The 19,474-nt window shown below is 47.9% G+C and overlaps 1 protein-coding gene across 1 annotated transcript in view; it reads left to right on the top strand.

The window, feature by feature from the left end:
• LOC135887592 (myosin-13) overlaps nucleotides 1-18,816 on the top strand; it is a 61,110-nt gene extending 42,294 nt beyond the window's left edge. Inside the window, exons 26-39 of the mRNA XM_065415312.1 lie at nucleotides 169-558; nucleotides 648-774; nucleotides 1,351-1,469; nucleotides 2,287-2,483; nucleotides 3,196-3,379; nucleotides 10,573-10,738; nucleotides 12,044-12,168; nucleotides 14,278-14,586; nucleotides 14,674-14,877; nucleotides 14,962-15,087; nucleotides 16,231-16,401; nucleotides 17,448-17,552; nucleotides 17,658-17,753; nucleotides 18,646-18,816. Coding sequence (XP_065271384.1) covers nucleotides 169-558; nucleotides 648-774; nucleotides 1,351-1,469; nucleotides 2,287-2,483; nucleotides 3,196-3,379; nucleotides 10,573-10,738; nucleotides 12,044-12,168; nucleotides 14,278-14,586; nucleotides 14,674-14,877; nucleotides 14,962-15,087; nucleotides 16,231-16,401; nucleotides 17,448-17,552; nucleotides 17,658-17,753; nucleotides 18,646-18,816 — 2,490 coding nt within the window. The remainder of the gene's footprint in view (nucleotides 1-168; nucleotides 559-647; nucleotides 775-1,350; nucleotides 1,470-2,286; nucleotides 2,484-3,195; nucleotides 3,380-10,572; nucleotides 10,739-12,043; nucleotides 12,169-14,277; nucleotides 14,587-14,673; nucleotides 14,878-14,961; nucleotides 15,088-16,230; nucleotides 16,402-17,447; nucleotides 17,553-17,657; nucleotides 17,754-18,645) is intronic.
• The last annotated feature ends 658 nt before the right edge of the window (nucleotides 18,817-19,474 follow it).

Below are 19,474 nucleotides of genomic sequence, written 5' to 3'. Positions count from 1 at the left end.
TTGTTTGTCCAAGGCCACAGGCCAGTGTAATTTCTGGTGAGGCCTAAAGTATTTATGAACTTCATCCTCCGGGCCTACAACAATGGAAGTGTAAGTGCTGCTGTTGCCTAACACTAATTCCAAACCTGACACTTCAGAACTATTGATTTCACAAATTAACCCTCACAGGCCCACATGGAGGAACTGGAGGAGGAGATAGAGGCTGAACGTGCCTCTCGGGCGAAAGCAGAGAAGCAGCGGGCTGATCTCTCCAGGGAACTTGAGGAGATCAGTGAGCGTCTGGAAGAAGCTGGTGGAGCCACAGCGGTTCAGATTGAGATGAACAAGAAGCGTGAGGCAGAATTCCAGAAAATGCGCCGAGACCTTGAAGAGGCCACTCTGCAGCATGAAGCCACAGCCGCCGCCCTTCGGAAGAAGCACGCGGACAGCACAGCAGAGCTTGGGGAGCAAATCGACAACCTGCAACGAGTCAAGCAGAAGCTGGAGAAAGAAAAGAGTGAACTGAAGATGGAGATTGATGACCTGGCTAGTAACATGGAGACTGTCTCCAAAGCCAAGGTAGCTGGACAGTGTGTTACTCTTCCCACTACAGTTGTTCTGCAACAATGTTAGATAAGCTAAATCATCTATTTTGTATTTTTTAACAGAGTAACCTGGAGAAGATGTGCCGAGCCCTTGAAGACCAGTTCAGTGAAACCAAGACAAAAAACGATGAACATATGAGGCTAATCAATGATTTGAACACACAGAAAAAGCATCTGCACACTGAGAATGGTACGCCCAGAGACCACCCGTAAAAGTTCTTTGTGCTGACATTTTGAACATGCTGTCTAAATATCTATGCATTTTTAACATGTACATCACCATGGTAACTGAACACAGCGCTTAGACTGTGGAATATTCTTCCTGTGCAAGTGGTGAAAACACCACCATCATTTAAAAGAAGGCTGGACCAAGCAACAGCATATGAACTATAGGGAACAATCCTGGGACATGGACTTGGTGTATCCTATAATGTATTACTCTTATGGTGCCATGGATGTGCATGGGACTTCACAGAAACATAAATGGAGCGCCTGCCTTGAAGAATGCACAGTTTAGGTTAAGGTGTGAGCAACAGTGGAAAGAACACAATCAGAAATGGTTGAATGAGGGGAAGATGGGGGAAGATCCCATGTGGCACTGAGCAGAGTAATACAAATGCCTTGAGATTTATACAGATGTATCTCAGTCCTGGGTAGTTTGTAGGAGTTTAAGCCACTTTGAAAAAGCAAGTTTTAAGAAAGCGCTGAGGGAGATGTCATGTGACTAGTGTCTCTAGAATCTGATCATGTGCATTTTTTCCATTAGGTGAACTCACTCGACAGATGGAAGAGAAAGAATCCTTGATTTCTCAGTTGACTAGAGGTAAACAAGCCTTCACTCAGCAATCAGAGGAGCTGAAGAGGCAGCTAGAGGAAGAAAACAAGGTGATTTCTCCTAATAGATTTCTGCGATGTCTTGAGGCTCAGCAAATTCTGGAGCTAAAAATCCAGCTGAACCAGTCAGGAAGTCTGTCCCTCTCCAGAATAGGTAGCATACCTAAGAGGCAATAATATAAGTAAAGCTGACATCCAACATTGTCGGAGAGTGAAACTCAAAGGGGAGATTACAAATGTATACAGAATAATGAATGGTCTGGAGTCCTCTGTTCATTGTTGTGTTTCATAACACAAAAATAAGGGGACAGTCAACAAAATTGAAAGGCAACCAATGTAAATACTTTTTGATGTATAATTAGTCTGTGGAACTCATTGCCACAAGATACAAATGAGGCAAAGAATGTAGTAAGATTCAGGAAAGGATCCCCTGTTTAGGTGGATAACAAGAATGCCAAAATTTAGAATACACAGAATTTGAAAAGTTTGAAAGGATCTCCTCCTGCTTCAGCTGTGAGCCAACCTCTACATGAGGAAGCCAGGGCAAACTTTCTCTAGGAGCAGATTATCCCACATCTGCCTGCTGCGGCGTCTCTTCCTCTGACATTCTTGGTACTGCCACTGTGAGAGACAGGATCCTGAGCTAGATGGAGCATGAGTCAGATCCAAACCGGCAGGGCCTCTGCTGAGTAATGTTCAGAAGGACCCCAAGTGTAGATCACTCTGCACACTGGCTCTTCCCTTGACCTAGTGAATTTCACTCACTGGCAGCATGTGGCCTTTTTTATTAAAACATCCAACAGGACTGCAGTTTAAAAATCTGTTAATGTGATGTTTGGACAGCACTCATTTCATTATACCTCCCAAGGCTAAGAACGCACTGGCCCACGCCTTTCAGTCTGCTCGCCATGACTGCGACTTGCTCCGGGAGCAATATGAGGAGGAGCAGGAAGCCAAGGGTGAGCTGCAGCGTGCCCTGTCCAAGGCCAACAATGAAGTTGCCCAGTGGAGAACCAAATATGAGACGGACGCCATTCAGCGCACAGAGGAACTGGAAGAGGCCAAGTACGTGCTGGGGTTAGGGAGAACTGGAAGAGGCCAATGATGGGCTGGTGTTGGGGAGGACTGGAAGAGGCCAATGATGTGCTGAGATGGGAGCAGGACTGGAAGTAGGTCTGGATGTGAATGTGGGAGGAAGTGGAAGAAGCAAGGTTGTGCTAGGGAAGGGAGTGCCTGGAACAGTGTGCTTTGGAGTGGGCAGTAATGGATTGTGGGCTGCTTTCTGGGGATTGTGACTGGATGAGGACAAGTGTGCTAGTTCTTGTGCTAGATTTCCATTGTTAACCGCAGCTGAGTCATCATATTTCCCATTGAGTTTACATTATCCTTGCTGTTCAGAGTCTGTTTTCTGGATCTTCGCCAGTCCTTTGATCCCTCCCCCACCAGACTCCCTTCTGGTTAATGATGCTGCTGCTCTTCCATACCTCACTTCTCTCCAGCCTCCCCCATCCCTCGACTGCAACTACCCACATGCCCTTGTTCCTTGCTCTTTATTCTCCTCTCCCAAACTCCAGTCCAGCACCCTCCCTGAGCCAGCCCAGACTTCCTCAGATGCCCCCTGAGCCACGCTGTCTGTCCCAGCTTCTCACATGCTCTTCTCCCAACCTTACAACAAACTCCCTTCTGGCCACCCCTGGCTTCCTTCCAGCCCTTCCCTCACACAGGCTCCCCAAAGGGGCTGGACGTTTCCATTCAGCACTGATGTCTGGCCCTACAGGAAGAAGCTTGCTCAGCGTCTACAGGAGTCAGAGGAACAGACTGAGGCCATCAATTCCAGGTGTGCCTCATTGGAGAAGACGAAGCTGAGGCTGCAGGGGGAAGTGGATGACCTCATGACTGATATGGAGCGATCCAATGCAGCTTGTGCAGCGTTCGATAAGAAGCAGAGGAATTTCGATAAGGTCCTTTCAGAGCAATCCCATTTTTCATTCCATTTTTCCAGGGCCGCCCAGAGGGTTCAGGGGGCCTGGGGCAAAGTGGGGGAGCTGCAGCGCTTGTACTCACCCGACGGCGGTCCGGGTCTTTGGCGGCATTTCGGCGGCGGGGGTCCCTTCAGTCGCTCTGCATCTTTGGCAGCACTGAAGGGCCCCCCGCCGCTGAAATGCCACCGAAGAGCCGGACCGCCGCCGGGCCAGGGCTCGTGGGGCTCCTGCGGGGCCCAGAGCCTGGGGCAAACTGCCCCACTTGCCGCCCCCCCCCCCCCCGAGGCGGCCCTGCATTTTCAAAGAAAGTCTAAGTTTTGTAGATCACAGAATGTCATTGATGTTCCCACCCAATTGGCTCCCAATCACCTGGAGTCTCAAGAGGGCAGTATACATTTCTGACAGTCCAACACAAGGTGCTGTGCAGTTATGAAAGCTCTACTTTTATTCAAAGCTTTAGTTGGGCTCAGTCTAACCTAAGTAAAGAGTGTCCAGATACCATGGTGCTGGCCACCTTCACGTACACGTAATAATAACAATATCATAAAGCAGATGGATCATGTATTAGTGCCAATCTATCCCCAGGTAAGAGACCAGAATTCAAACCACAGCAAACAAACAGAGCAACCCACTAAGGACATTAGAAATCATGAAGCTCTAGCGAAGGAAATGGCAGTGGTCAGAGCCTTATATAAGAACATAAGAGCTGCCATACTGGGTCAGACCATGGTCCCTCTTTCCCAGTATCCTGTCTGCAACAGTACCCAGTACAGAGCTTCAGGGGGAGTATACAGAACAGGGCAATTATGGATCCACCCCTGTCTGCCCGTCCTGGCATCAGGCAATGAGAGGTTTGTGGTCTCCCCAAGCATGTGGTTGCATCCCTGACCATCTGAACTAACAGCCAGTGTGTATTATTTTGCACTTATCAACATTAAATTTCATCTGCCATTTTGTTTCTCAGTCACCCAGTTTTGTGAGATCCCTCTGTAATTCCTCACAGTCTGCTTTGGATTTAAGGATCTTTAATAATTTTGTATTGTCTACAAACTTTGCCATGTCAATATTCTCCCCCGTTTCCAGATCTTTATTGAATATGTTGAACAGAACAGGACCCAGTACAGATCCTTGGGGCCCCTGCTGTTCAGCTCTCTCCATTATGAAAACTGACCATTTATTCCTACCCTTTGTTTCCTATCTTTCAACCTCTTACTGGTCCATGAGAGGACCTTCCCTCTTATCCCATGGCTATTTAGTTTCCTTAAAAGCCTTTGATGAAGGACCTTGTAAAAGGCTTTCTGAAAATCCAAGTACACTATATCCACTGGATCACCCTTGTCCACATGCTTGTTGACTCTCTCAAAGAATTCTAATAGATTGGTGAGGCATGATTTCCCTTTACAAAAGCCGTATTGACTCTTCCCCAACTTATCGTGTTTATCTAGGGGGCTGATAATTCTGTTCTTTACTATGGTTTCTACCAAATTACTTGGTGCTGAAGTTAGGCTCACTGGCCTGTAATTGCCAGAATCTCCTCTAGAGTCCTTTTTAAAAATTGGTGTTACATTAGGTTACATTCATCTGAACAGAGCCTTTGAGTGAGCCTGTGAAACAATTTTTCAGTTTCCTCCCAACACGGTAGATAGCCCTGGTAACGCTGAGATCACACAGCTATGCACAGGAGCAGCAGAGGATTTATGGCCAAATTTTTACCCTTTAGGCACAGCTCTATGGTTTTGGAAGCTGCCACAGACTGGTTGGCCCGTTAAGGGGAGTTGGGCTCAGTCTTCCCTGTGATGCATCGACTACCCCCACACCCCAGCTGATCCTGATCAACTGGGGATCGGATGGCTTGGGTAAATTCAGACCCACCTGGGAAGGAGTCAAGTGATTTCCATAAAGGGCTGGGAGAGCTTAGTTCGGGATGGGATCTGCAGGAAGGACGTTGTTTCCTGTGACTGGCCATGAAAAAAGAGGGCCAAACCCCAGGCACATGGCCCAGATGAAGACTGGGAATAAGGATATGCGGGGAACTAGATTGAGGGAAGGATTCCAGGGAGAAAGTCCAGACAGACAGCACTCAACAAGAGATTAGGGCTGAGAGGTAGCCCAGGAGAGGCATGTCATGTACACCTTGTGCACAGTAGGTTGCAGGGCTGCTACTAGCAGATCAGGCTTCTGTACCAGATATGGAATGGCTATAGAACTTTCTTAGTTCCTTCTCAGAGAGATCTATCAGATGTGTTCACTATAAGATCCTTTAATGCACCGCTAGGAATGACTGTTGTGAGCTTAAGTCAGGTATGTTACATGTGGCACTATCTAATGGATCAACAATATAACACAATATAACAATATAACTACAATATAAGTTGTAGATTCCTAACTGTTATAATATGTACACTATCTTTAAACTTCAGTACATATCAGTCTGTTAAGTGTCTCTGAATCATACTGGTTTTTTGATAACATGACTTGAACACGTAACAACTTGGTCATCTGCTGTCCATTAGTTGTAATGACTGGCTGTGATCAGTTTGGAATCTTTGAGTTGTCTTCTTGTTCTGCATCCATCAGCTGTAGAGTTTGCTCTGTTGATTAGTCCTTCTGGGGAACACATTCTAGATATCAATGGTTTCTGTTGAACTCTAGACTGTTGGCCTCGATCACGTATAATTTGGGCGATTAATTATTTTTCTTTACAAGATCTAGGGTTGTCCATCCTTTTTCTCGATGCAATTTGACACAAGCACAGTCACCAGGTTCTAGACCTGGAAGTTCTCTAGCTGAGTGACATGTGTTGTAAACATGTCTGAAAGCTCTTTTTGCCTTTTTAGCCAATATGACTACTTTCTTCATATATGGCTACTTCGGAGATAGTTTCTTGTTCAAAGTTGGAAATGTAGTTCTGAGTCGTCTTCCCACCAGGAGTTGTACTGGACTATATCCTGTAGCTGTTATTGGTGTTGATCTGTAATCAGAAGAACAAAGAATGGATCTTCCTGTTGTTGGATTTTCTTGGCTGTCTGTAAAACTCTCTTAGCCTCTCCATTCGCTTGTGAGTAATGTGGGCTACTAGCAATATGATGAAAATCATATTTCGTTGGAAAGACTTAAATTCTACTGCAGTGAATTGTGTCAATTGTCCATCATTAGTTGTTCTGGAATACTGAAGTGAGCAAAAGTGCATTTCAGTGTCTCAATAATACTGTGACATGTTATATTTCAAGTACATTATTGCTATATACCTGGAAAAAATAGTCCACCGTAAGCAAGTAAAGATGTCCTCTGAATTTCATGGTCTGTCTGATAGAGGTGTTTGTACACTGTAAGGTTCAGCAATGTCTCTTGAGGTTACTTGTACTGGATCTTTTTCAAAAGTTCATTATCACCAAACTCTAGAGTTTCTCACTAGGCCCATCATGGCTGCCATGCTGCAGCTGAGAAGGTTTTTTGTCTTTGATCACATGAACTTGAATGTAAAGCTCTGTGTTTGTAAGTTGTCTCTGTGGTAAACTAGCCCATGCAGTTCAGAGCACCTCCCAGGCTAGTCAGGGCTGTATCAGGTGATTTCACCTATAGGAGGGATTATTGGAAATCCCTTCTGAGATGACTGTCTTGTCTGCTTCTGAGTCAATTTTAAAGTCAATACTCTTTCCATGAATATTCAGTTACACTCTGAGGCAGGCTCTGTCTCTTCACATGATAGATCCCAGAAACCTAGCTCTTGATTTTATATAATATTAATCAGTTCTCTGACTGCCTAGTGAGAGCAAACAGCTGCAAAAGTCTCTATTTTGTGCATTTATTACAACTTGTGCCTTTGGCTAAACATTCATCTGTTGGGCTATGAATTTTTCACATTGAATCATAGAAGATTAGGTTTGGAAGAGACCTCAGGAGGTCATCTAGTCCAACCTCCTGCTCAAAGCAGGAACAACCCCAACTAAGTCATCGCAGCCAGGGTTTACCAAGCCGGGCCTTAAAAACCTCTAAGGATGGAGATTCCACCACCTCCCTAGGTAACCCATTCCAGTGCTTCATCACCCTCCTTGTGAAATAGTTTTTCCTAATATCCAACCTAGACCTCTCCCACTGCAACTTGAGACCACTGCTCCTTGTTCTGTCATCTGCCACCACTGAGAACAGCCGAGCTCCATCCTCTTTGGAACCCTGCTTCAGGTAGTTGAAGGCTGCTATCAAATCCCCCCTCACTCTTCTCTTCTGCAGATTAAATAAGCCCAGTTCCCTCAGCCTCTCCTCATAAGTCACATGCCGCAGCCCCCTAATCATTTTCGTTGCCCTTCGCTGGACTCTCTCCAATTTGTCCACATCCTTTCTGTAGTGGGGGGCCCAAAACTGGATGCAGTACTGCAGATGTGGCCTCGCCAGTGCTGAATAGAGAGGAATAATCACTTCCCTCGATCTGCTGGCAATTTTCCTACTAATGCAGCCCAATTTGCCGTTAGCCTTCTTGGCAACAAGGGCACACTGTTGACTCATATCCAGCTTCTCATCCACTGTAATCCCCGGGTGCTTTTCTGCAGAACTGCCATTTAGCCAGTCCATTCCCAGCCTGTAGCAGTGCATAGGATTCTTCTGTCCTAAGTGCAGGACTCTGCACTTGTTCTTGTTGAATCTCATCAGATTTGTTTTGGCTCAATCCTCCAGTTTGTCTAGGTCACTCTGGACCATATCCCTACCCTTCAGCATATCTACCTTTCCCCCCAGCTTAGTGTCATCCGTGAATTTGCTGAGGGTGCAATTCATCCCATCATCCAGATCATTAATGAAGATGTTGAACAATACCAGCCCCAGGATCGACCCCTGGGGCACTCCACTTGATACCAGCTGCCAACTAGACATCCAGCTGTTGATCACTACCCACTGAGCCCGACGATCTAGCCAGCTTTCTATCTACCTTATAGTCCATTCATCCAATCCATACATCTTTAACTTGCTGGCAAGAGTACTGTGGGAGACTGTATCAAAAGCTTTGCTAAAGTCAAGGTATACCACGTCCATCGCTTTCTCCATATCCACAGAGCCAGTTATTTCATTATAGAAGGCAATCAGGTTAGTCAGGCATGACTTGCCCTTGGTGAATCCATGTTGACTGTTCCTGATCACCTTCCTCTCCTCCAGATGCTTTAAAATGGATTCCTTGAGGACCGGCTCCATGATTTTTCCAGGGACTGAGGTGAGGCTGACTGGTGTGTAGTTCCCCAGATTCTCCTTCTTCCCTTTTTTAAAGATGGGCACTATATCTTGTATATCTTGTACACTTAGTCTGAAAGGCTTTGTAATTTGCCTGGAATTTGTCCCTCTTAGCCTCAGGGCTTTTATAATGATGACTTTTAGCACTCATGCTGTGTCTGTTTACAGCTTCTAAGCTAGTTTCAGATTTTTCATGTTGCTCCTGCCTTTTGTTCAGTTATTTGACTAGTTCAGACTCCTTTCCTCTCTGTATAGCTGTGGGTAGATTTAAGTCTGTCTTTAATTGTAATTGTTGTGAGAGGTTCTTGTCTCTTAACCCAATAACCTGTCTGATATTTTCATGTTTTGCAGTACAAAAAATCACACTTTACAGCCAACACATTGAAAGCTCTTATAAAAGAATCAATATTTTCTCTTTGTTCCTCAATTCTCTGGTGAAAACGTACTCTTTCATAAACTGCATTTCTCTGAGGTATAAAGTGTGCATCAAACATAGCCCAAACTCTGTCATAGCCATCTTTGTGACTGTCTTTAGTAAAGATAAAAGGCTTAAATATATGCCGTGCTTACTTCATAGCCTACATTAAAGAGATACCTGAATATCTCGTTTTCTTATGGAGTTTTATAGCAATGCAAAATACGGCTCCCACTCCGTCCATTGTGAAGGTTTGTCAACGCTGAAGTTCTCTGGGACATTGAAGAGTGGCATGGTGATGAAATCCTTCAGCCTTTGGTGCTGTTTTCCTTCTGTTTCTGTTCTCCTCTGGCTCTAGTTTACTTCTGACATCATGTCATGTACATCCTGTGCACAGTAGGTTACAGGGCTGCTACTAACAGGTCAGGCTTCTGTACCAGATACGGACTGACTACAGAGCTTCCTTAGTTCCTTCCCAGAGAGATCCACCAGATGTGTTCACTATAAAATCCTTTAGTGCACTGCTAGGAACGGCACTTGCGAGCTTAAATAAGGTTTGTTACACATCGCGCCACCTAGTGACTGAACAGTATAATACAGTTTAGCATTCACTTACAGGACGAAAGACCCTTCTACTGAATGTGTCTTCTAGGTCTTTTGTTTATGCACCCGGCCTGGAGCTGCTGAGAGATGGGAGGGGGCTCATCAGAAGCACAAAAGCGCTGTCCCCTCTCCCATTCCAGGAAAGCTCTTGGATTTGGGTGCCAGGGTTTCCCCATTACAGCAGTTTATTGGCTTGGTTTATTCACGCCAAATTCCACATCAGTCTGCGATGCTGAGCAGACAGTAAGACACTGCTGGGGCAGCCTCCATGGCTGACCTAAGCCTGGATATTGTCAATGAACTGCTGACAAATCAGACTATGGTGCCCTAGCTGGTCTTTCGATAGCTTCATGCACAATGAGCAACAAGGGAGACAAAGTTAAACCCTATGGGACTTTCTATGTCCAGTATTCACAATGCTTTTAAATGGAGCCTTTTCATTATAGGAGAGAGGCTGCTAAACACCAGGGATCCCGAGCCAAATCCTTCACGCCCCACCCTTGCTGCTCAGAAGAGTGGTGCCTGGGGAAACATCTGCATTTCTCATTCTTCACTGCCACTTAGTAGAACTACTGAAAGAATCGATGCAGATTCCCCCAAATGACAGTGCAAGCTCATGCAAGGGACCAGTGGCCTCTACTGCAAAACAAAAGTTCATAGTCTGACTCTAGCAGGACTCCCATAATGCCGCACTCCTTCCTGAGGCCCTTGTGAGATTCGTTGGGGCTGGATGGAGATAGTATATAACCAGCTGCCAGTGAGGAGGCAGCCAGAGTGAGAGTTATAATGAAAAAGCTCTTGAAAGCAGGGCACATCAAATGGGTCATCTGCAGGGCTGTGGCATGAGCTGTGTCTGCAACTCCGTCACATCCTGTGTACTACACAAGAGTCACAAAGCACCATGTTCTCCCACTACAAGCTGATTCTCATTCCGTAGGTCCTGGCAGAATGGAAGCAGAAATACCAGGAGAGCCAGTCTGAACTGGAGGCTGCCCAGAGGGAATCCCGTTCCCTGAGCGCAGAGATCTTCAGGATAAAGAATGCCTATGAGGAGGTGCTCGACCAGTTTGAGACAGTCAAAAGGGAGAACAAGAACCTGCAACGTAAGTCTAGTGCCTGGCCTTTTGAGACCCACCTCAAGTTCACAGAGCCATCTCCATGTTCCTGCGCCTCCAGAGCATTGCCTACTCCTACCAGCCCAGCAACCATAACCTCCTCCAATCCAGCTGCTCCCAAAATCCCACCGTAAAACTGTGCATGTTCATACGTGCTGTTACAGTATTGGTTGAATACACCTTGTGACCTGAGTGCCACCACAATATGCATTTTGATGCAGCCAAATGTAAGGTCATATGTCTAGGAACAATGAATGCAGGTCATACGATCAGAATGGGGGACTCCATCCTAGGAAGCAGTGACTCTGAAAAAGATTTGGGAGTCATGGGGCTAATCACTTGAACATGAGCTCCCAGTGTGATGGCTGTGGCCAAAAGGGCTAATGCATCAGTTCCCAACTCACACACACCATATGTGTGAGGTCATGCCACATGGATGATGCCATTTTGCTCTACAAAATGGGGCCCCCCGTGCAGTGTGACCTCGCACATATCGTACATGTGCAAGGTCATGCCGTGTGGAGGGTGCCATTTTTAAAGCAAAATATCTGCAAACAGGATAATGCAGCGGAAACTACTTGGCTAATGTGATCCTGGGAAGTATAAATAGGAGTATCTCAAGTTGGAGTTAGGAAGCTGTATTACCTCTATATTTGGCACTGATGCAACCACTACTGGAATACTGTGTTCAGTTCTGGTGCCGACAATTCAAGAAGGATATTGATAAATTGGAGAGGGTTCAGAGAAGAGGTATAAGAATGATTACAGGATTGGAAAACCTGCCCTATTATGATAGACTCCAGGAGCCTAATCTATTTAGTTTAACAAAGAGAAGGTGAAGGGATGATTTGATTACAGTCTGTAAGTACCTACATGGGGAACAAATAATTCATAATGGGCTCTTCAATCTAGCAGAGAAAGGGATAACACGATCCAATGGCTGGAAGTGGAAGCCAGACAAATTCAGACAGGAAAGAAGGTGTACATTTTTAACAATGAGAGTAACTAATCATTGGAACAACTTATCAAGGTGGATTTTCCATCACTGGCAATTTTTAAATCGAGACTGGATGTTTCTTTAAAGATCTGCTCTCATTCAGCCAAGAATTAATTCAAGGAAGTGCTATGACCTGTGTTATACAGGAGCTCAGACTAGAAAATCACAGTGGTCCCTTCTGGCTTTATAATCTATAAATCTCCTCGTAACCCCCAGTGTTCCCATCCCATCTAGCCTTATTCCTAATGTGACTCATTGGCGGGCAGGAGGCAGATTGTCCATTTTCTGTGTTGCAGAAGAGATTTCAGACCTCACTGAACAGATCGCCGAAGCTGGCAAAATGAATCATGAACTGGAAAAAGCAAAGAAACAAATTGAGAAGGAAAAGTCAGACCTGCAAGCAGCCTTAGAAGAAGCAGAGGCAAGTATCCTGGATAAGCATTTATGTAATTCAGGCACTTTAGAGATGCAAGAGACCTGGTGGTGATGTATCCCTTCCCTCCCCAGATCCCACCATGAGGGGTGCAGTGTAAGAACCTGAACAGTACAGAATAGCTTAGACAATTCCCTCTTACCCACAACCAGTGCAGCACTGCTGACTGCTAGGCGGCAATGTCAGTTCCAGAGTAAGACAGGCTCATTTTATATAATAGAAATATAGGTCTGGAAGTGACATCAAGAGGTCATCTAGTCCAGGCCTAGTGCTGAGGCAGGACCTAGTATACCCAGATTATCCCTGACAGGTGATTTTCTACCCTGTTCTTAAAATCCTCTGACAGGGATTCCACAACCTTCCTTGAAAGCCTATTCCAGAGCTTAACTGTCCTTCCAGTTAGACTGTGTCCTAAACCTCCCTTGCTGCAGATTAAACTGATTACATCTTATCCTACCTTTGTGGGCATGGAGAACAATTTATCACCATTCTCTTTATAAGAGCCATGAACATATTTGAAAACTATTATCAGGTGTCCCCTCCGTTTTCTTTTGTCAAGACCAGTTTTTTTAACTTTTATCATTTTTGTTGCTCTCTTCTGGACTCTTCCGGTTTGTCCATATCTTTCCTAAATTGTGGCACCCAGAACTGGACACAGCAGTGCCGCTGAGGCCTCACCAGTGCCAAGTAGAGCAGGACAATTACCTCCCATGTCTTACATATGACACACCTGTTAATAAACCCCAGAATGACATTTGCCATTTTTGCAAATGCATCACATTGTTCTTTTCAGCCAGTTAGTCCCCATTTTGTAGCTCTACATTTGAGTAGTCCTTCCTATGTGAAGTACTTTGCACTTGTCTTTAATGAATTTCATCTTGTTGATTTCAGACCAATTCTCCAATTTGTCAAGGCTTGTGTGAAATCTAATCCTGTCCTCCAAAGTGTTAGCAACCCTCCCAGCTTGGTGTCACCTGCAAATTTTATAAGCATACTTTCCACTCCATTATCAGTCATTAATGAAAATATTGACTAGTCTCAGACCCAGGGCTGACATCTGTAGAAGCTCACCAGATACATCCCTGCAGTTTGACAGCAAACCATTGATAACTTCTCTTTGAGTAAGATTGTTCAACCAGTTTTCCACCCACCTTACAGTAATTTCATCTAGACCACATTTCCCTAGTTTGCTTATGAGAATGTCATGTAGAACTGTGTCAAAAGCCTTGCTAAAATCAAGAGATCCTACCTCATTGTCACTGGCGTTCATTATGTTAGACATCCAATCGCTACTAAACTTTTTGGTGAAAACTGAAACAAAAAAGTAATTTAGCACTTCCGCCATTTCCACATTTTCTGTTATTCTCTTTCCCCCTCATTGAGTAATGAGTGGGGAAAGATTTGTGGTCCATACCTTGTTCAGTGTGCAGGGACTCCCAGACTTTAGAGCATGCAGGGAGCAGTGTGCTTTAATGAGCACCCATGGAGCTGTGCATGGTCTGATACATGCATCTGCACTGGGCAGTGTGTGCTGTTCAGACATGCACAGGCCTTAGTCTTGGTCTGGGGATGGGAAGGCGGCAGGAGCGTCTCTGGTCAGACCTTCCACAGGAGGCAGAAAGTGGGAGAGGAGAGACAGCTTGTGAGCTCACTGGGTCTCTTGTCACTAAATGGGAGTTGAGATTTGACATTAACTATATGCAGATGTGGAGGGGAGATGAGCATCTGCTTTTGTCATGCTGGGAGCTTGGCTGCCTTATCTGCGTATTTCATACTTTCTAATCTTATCTCTGAATGCCCTAGCTTTGGGATGCCGGGGATGTTCTTGGGAGGAGTTTTACCTCTAAGTTACTGACACATGCTCAGCTCAGGCTCAGTGAAGTACTTGGTCTGAGAATAACATTTTGTACTTCAGTGCTCTGTCCAGTCCAGTTCTAAATGTCCCAAGTAACTAGGCTTCAACTACTTCCTTGGAGACTGTTCCAATGCCTGGCAAAGCAGTTTGTGTCTGTGGTTCCACACTGCCATAGGAGATTGATTGGCAGGTTTATTGGGGGCACTGCACTGAGACAAGCAATGTTCTCTTAACCCCACTAGGGCTCATTGGAACATGAAGAGGGAAAGATCCTGCGTGTCCAGATGGAGATGACCCAGGTGAAGTTAGATATTGACAGGAAGATTGCAGAGAAGGATGAGGAACTTGAGCAGCTGAAGAGGAATCACCAGCGGGTGGTGGAGTCCATGCAGAGCACCCTGGACGCTGAGATCAGGAGCAGAAACGAAGCCCTGAGGCTAAAGAAGAAGATGGAGGGGGATCTGAATGAAATGGAGATCCAGCTGGGCCATGCTAACCGCCTGGCTGTAGAGACACAGAAGCACTTTCGGAATGGGCAGGGACAGCTCAAGGTGGGCACCAGCAGAGTTTGTTCTTGTACCTTACCATGGACCTTACCTTGTTTAGCTGTGAGTCTTACTGTGTGTTTCACCCCAAAGGATTCCCAGCTCCAGCTGGACGATGCTCTTAGAGGGAATGAGGACCTGAAGGAGCAGCTGGCTATCGTGGAGCGTCGAAATAACCTGATGCTGACTGAACTGGAGGAGATGCGAGCAGCTCTGGAGCAGACAGAGCGAGCCCGGAAAGTGTCCGAGCAGGAGCTGACAGATGCCAGTGAGCGAGTGCAGCTCCTGCACTCCCAGGTACTTTCTCCCACCCTTCTCAATAGGCAGGTGGGATTGTCTTGAAATGTGGCTGGGATGACCTGTCTTCCAATATGCCAACAGAACACTAGCCTCATCAACACCAAGAAGAAGCTGGAAGCAGACATGTCTCAGTTGCAGAGTGAAGTAGATGATACCATCCAGGAGGCGAGAAACGCAGAGGAGAAAGCCAAGAAAGCAATTACAGATGTGAGTTCTGCTGCTTGCATCCCACTCTCACTTCTGTGTGCTAGGAAAGGAGCGGGGTGGGGTGAGGTGCAATAACAACTTTGGCCCTCCCTGTACAGCAGTGGAGATGGGGGGGGGGGGGCACTCAGGGATGAGGCCTGTGCCAACTAGCTCTCTTTCAGGTCTTTCCCAGGAAGGAATCCTGGAGCCAGGAGTGATGGCTGACCTTACTACATGACACAGGGCAGCAGGTGCTCTGCCAGTTTTGGTGCCCAAATGGCTCCCACTGTCCAAGCCCCGGAGCTGCATCCCAGCGCTCCAGCCTGCTGCCTCTGGGCCACAATGAGCAGCTGTTCTGTGCAACCCTCCTCGGGCCTTGAGGAGTCAGGGTGCCAACCCCGTCTTTGCCATCCTGCTCCCTCTCCTTTCTCCTCTCTGTCCTCCTGCACCTCCCACGCTGCTGGCAGCGTTCAGCCAGACTAAGCCCACAGGAATCAGACGAGCCCGGCATACCGTTGCCACAAATTAAGGGGACTGCCCCGTGTCAGCCCCTAGGCCCCTCCCTCAGTTTTGTCCTGCCATGTTGCTCGGTGAGATGCTGCTCACGTGGCCCCAGTGCAGGCCATGACCTGGTCTCCACAGCTGGATGATTTTCATGGGGTGGATTGCAAAAGAGCCTGAGCTATGAATTTCAGCCCTGAGCCCCGATGAGAACCACCTCAGTGCTCAGGGCTGTTTGGATCCAGGTTAGTTCTGGCCCCATCTCTTGTGTTTTACTTAATTGCACTTCCTAGCAGCCAGGTGCCCTCCACAACTAGCGCTAGCTGGCTGCTTTGCAGGCATCTCAACAGAGAGGCCAAGGTCTGTGTGAGTCACATGGCTGAACTCCCTTCTCCAGGCACTGGTGAGGTAGCATTTGGGAAGCTGATACTGTCTCCGCTGTGCTTGTCCTGTGGAGGAGCAGAACCACCATGGCTGTCAGTGCATGAGTCCCCTTAGGATGGCCAGGCTCACTGGCTGAGGTTTTATCCTCCCTGTGGGGATGGTTGCTGTGAGGAGCTGGATCCTGGGAAGAGAGCACGAATATAGACACAGAGCTCCCAATGACGGCCTCAGCAGCACAGAGACGATGCTCATTAATAGGATAATTGTGCACCTAACTAGGCGGCCATGATGGCGGAGGAGCTGAAGAAGGAGCAGGACACCAGCACCCACCTGGAGAGGATGAAGAAAAACCTGGACCAGACGGTGAAGGACCTGCAGCTCCGTCTGGATGAGGCAGAGCAGCTGGCATTGAAGGGTGGCAAGAAGCAAATCCAGAAACTGGAGGCCAGAGTATGGCTGTGTTCAGACATCGGGGCCAGGCTGGATTTGGGGAACAGAGCCAGGCTGGATTTGGAGATTGGGGCAGGGCTGGATTGCGGGGACTGGGTTTGGTGGTTTGGGGATTGGGGCCTGGGTTTGGGGCTGAGCTGAGTTTGGAGGGACTGGGGTTGGGGCTGGGCTGGATTTGGGGGTTTGGGGATCAGGCGGAGTTTGGGGATCAGGGGTGGGCCAGTTTGGAGATTTGGGGATCAGGGCTAGACAGAGTTTGGGGAAGGGGACGGACTGGGTTTGAGGGGGTCCCTCACTACGGCCACTCTATCATGGCTGTGCTAAGGTGGTGGTGGCAGGCCTCAAAGAGGCCTCTGCTTGGGTGGGTAGGGGCTGAATTGTTCCTCCTCTGGGGTGAACCCCGGCTCACTTGGTGCTAGGGACTCCTAATCTCGGGCATGGTGCTCCAGCATGCCCAGAGGGGTGGGGTGGCCCTCGACAGCCACGCAGATGGATCTTGGGGGGAGATCATGTGAATCCCATCTCAAGCTGGCATGGGGCCATGGAGGTCTCTCATGGGGATGTGCCTAGGCCCTTGGGCAGGGGCTGCTCATCCAGAGTGCCTGGACTTGGCGTTTGCTTTTTTCTTGAGTCTAGTGGAACATACGTATCCCGTTCAGCTGCAATGTGGTGGCAAAACCTGAGTGAAAGAGGCAAATACAGCCTGAGCTCTCCCTGACAACACCTTGCCCCCTGCTCCCTCCCTTCCCTGGCTGCAGTAGAGCCATGGGCACATCGCTGTCTTTGGCTGTAAGGTGCCAGCAGGCGTGGCACTGAGTAACTTATGCTGCTGCTAATAAGGGCTTGTGACTGGGCCACAACCCATCGGTCCCCATGCCCCAGAGCAATGGCCAGAGGATTCACTTGGAGTCAACAAGTTTCCTGGCCCATCCACAGGCACAACAGGTGTCTCCTACCCACACCTTGGCCATCAGGGCCCAGGGCCGTTATGCACATGCAGCTCTTCCCTTTGCTGTTTGCTCTCTTCACCGTCTTACTGTGCTTAGGTTCAGGAGCTGGAAAATGAGCTGGATGCTGAGCAGAAGCGAGGCATAGAGGCCATTAAAGGGGTACGCAAATACGAAAGGCGGCTCAAGGAAATCACTTACCAGGTACCACTGGGAACCACCGCTCCCATTGCAGCTCCGCTGCATTCCAAGCACATCCCAGACACTGGCCTCCCCAGCCTGACCATATTGCTATTGCATTCCCTGCAGTCTGAAGAAGACAAGAAGAATGTTATCCGGCTCCAGGACTTGGTAGACAAACTGCAGCTGAAAGTGAAAGCCTACAAGAGACAAGCTGAGGAGGCCGTGAGTGCAGAATCCGCCAATCTGCTGAGCAAAGATTTGCAAAGCTGCCTAGGCCTCAGGACACCCAAATCCTTTCATGTGGATGGAATGGGGGGCGGGGATCCAAATCCCCTGGCAGTTTTGGAAATCTCCGCCTAAATTCCTAATGGCTTACAGACTTAGGGCGTATCTACACAGGGAAGTGTAACTAGCTGGCAGGGCTGTGTGGGGCACAGTGCTGTGCAGGGTGCAAGGAGGGCCGTGGCATTCTCTGAGGCTTGGTGCTGGGTGGGACATGGGTTGATTGTGCTGGAGATGGCATGGCAGGGCATTGCTGATGCTGAGTGGGGTAGTTGCTGCTGGCAAGGGGCTGGGTGTGGCATGGCAGGGCGCTGCTGGTGCTGGGCGGGGCATGATTCTGAGCATGCTGGGTCAGGTGTGGGTGGTGATTGTATGGGGCAGAATGTGAGTGCAGATGGGGTAGGCAGAGGGCACTAGGCAGGGTGTGGGCGCTGATAAGAACATAAGAATGGCCACACTGAGTCAGATCAAAGGTCCATCTAGCCCAGTATCTGGTCTTCCGACAGTGGCCAATGCCAGGTGCCCCAGAGGGAATGAACTGAACAGGCAATCATCAAGTGATCCATCCCCTGTCACCCATTCCCAGCTTCTGGCAAACAGAGGCTAAGGATGGTGCTGGGCAGGACAGTGCAGGTACACATGGCATTAGCCGAGGGTGCTTTGTGAGACATGGTGCTGACAGTGCCGGGTGGGGCGCAGGCGGAGATGGCACTGGGTAGGGCACAGACACTGATGGTGCTGGACAGGGCCCAGGTACTGAGGGCACTGGGCGGACATGGTGTTGACGGTGCTGGGGGTGTGTGGGTGCTGACAGCACTGTTTGGCTCTACAGGAGGAGCAGGCCAACACCCACCTGTCACGGTGTCGTAAGGCCCAGCACGAGTTGGAGGAGGCTGAGGAACGAGCCAACATCGCTGAATCCCAGGTCAACAAGCTGCGGGCCAAGAGCCGCGACATTGGAAGCAAGGTGATCACAGGGCTCAAAATTTCTTATTCACAGTGACTTCACTCCGAAAGCACTTCAGAGTTATAGACCTCTGAAAATAACAAAGCCCTGAGACGTGTCCTCCCCCCATCCTGATCTCACCCCTTCTCCCAGCTCAAGATTTGTCACCTTTTCAGAGCCCCTCCAGCCCGCTCTCTCCTGCACGTCCCCCTACATGGTGCAATGGGTGGCCCCCTGCTAGGAGCAGCCAGCACCTTGCTCATAGAATCTCTGTCTCCTTGCCATGTGCTTCCCTGCCACACTCTAGCCCCCTCCCTCACCTGCAGAGAAAATCATTTTTTGACGGCAATGCGCAAGTAGGGGAGAGTCATTCCCAGTGATAGTCCTCCACTGAGGTGTCAGGCACTCTCTGGGATCAGGGCTGCTGTCTGGAATGCAATTCAAGCAGCTGCCATCGCACATTTATTATTATCATTGTACTTGTATTCAACAGAAAATAAAACATGGAGTTTATAGTTTGATACTGACATATTGCACCCTGCCACAGGGTTGACCTGGGATAACTATCAGTTAGTCTGGCATCAATCCTGGGCAAGATCATGGAAAGGCTCATACTGGATTCAATCAATGAAGAACGACTTAGCAAAACAAAGAGAAAGTTTAGGGGTGACTTGATCCCAGTCTAACAGCCTCTTCAGTCTAGCAGAGAAAGGTC

The sequence above is a fragment of the Emys orbicularis genome, chromosome 13 (assembly GCF_028017835.1).
Source record: "Emys orbicularis isolate rEmyOrb1 chromosome 13, rEmyOrb1.hap1, whole genome shotgun sequence".
NCBI lineage: Eukaryota > Metazoa > Chordata > Testudines > Emydidae > Emys > Emys orbicularis.
Note: the sequence above shows the minus strand (reverse complement) of the source record. Positions and strands in the feature narration are given on the sequence as shown.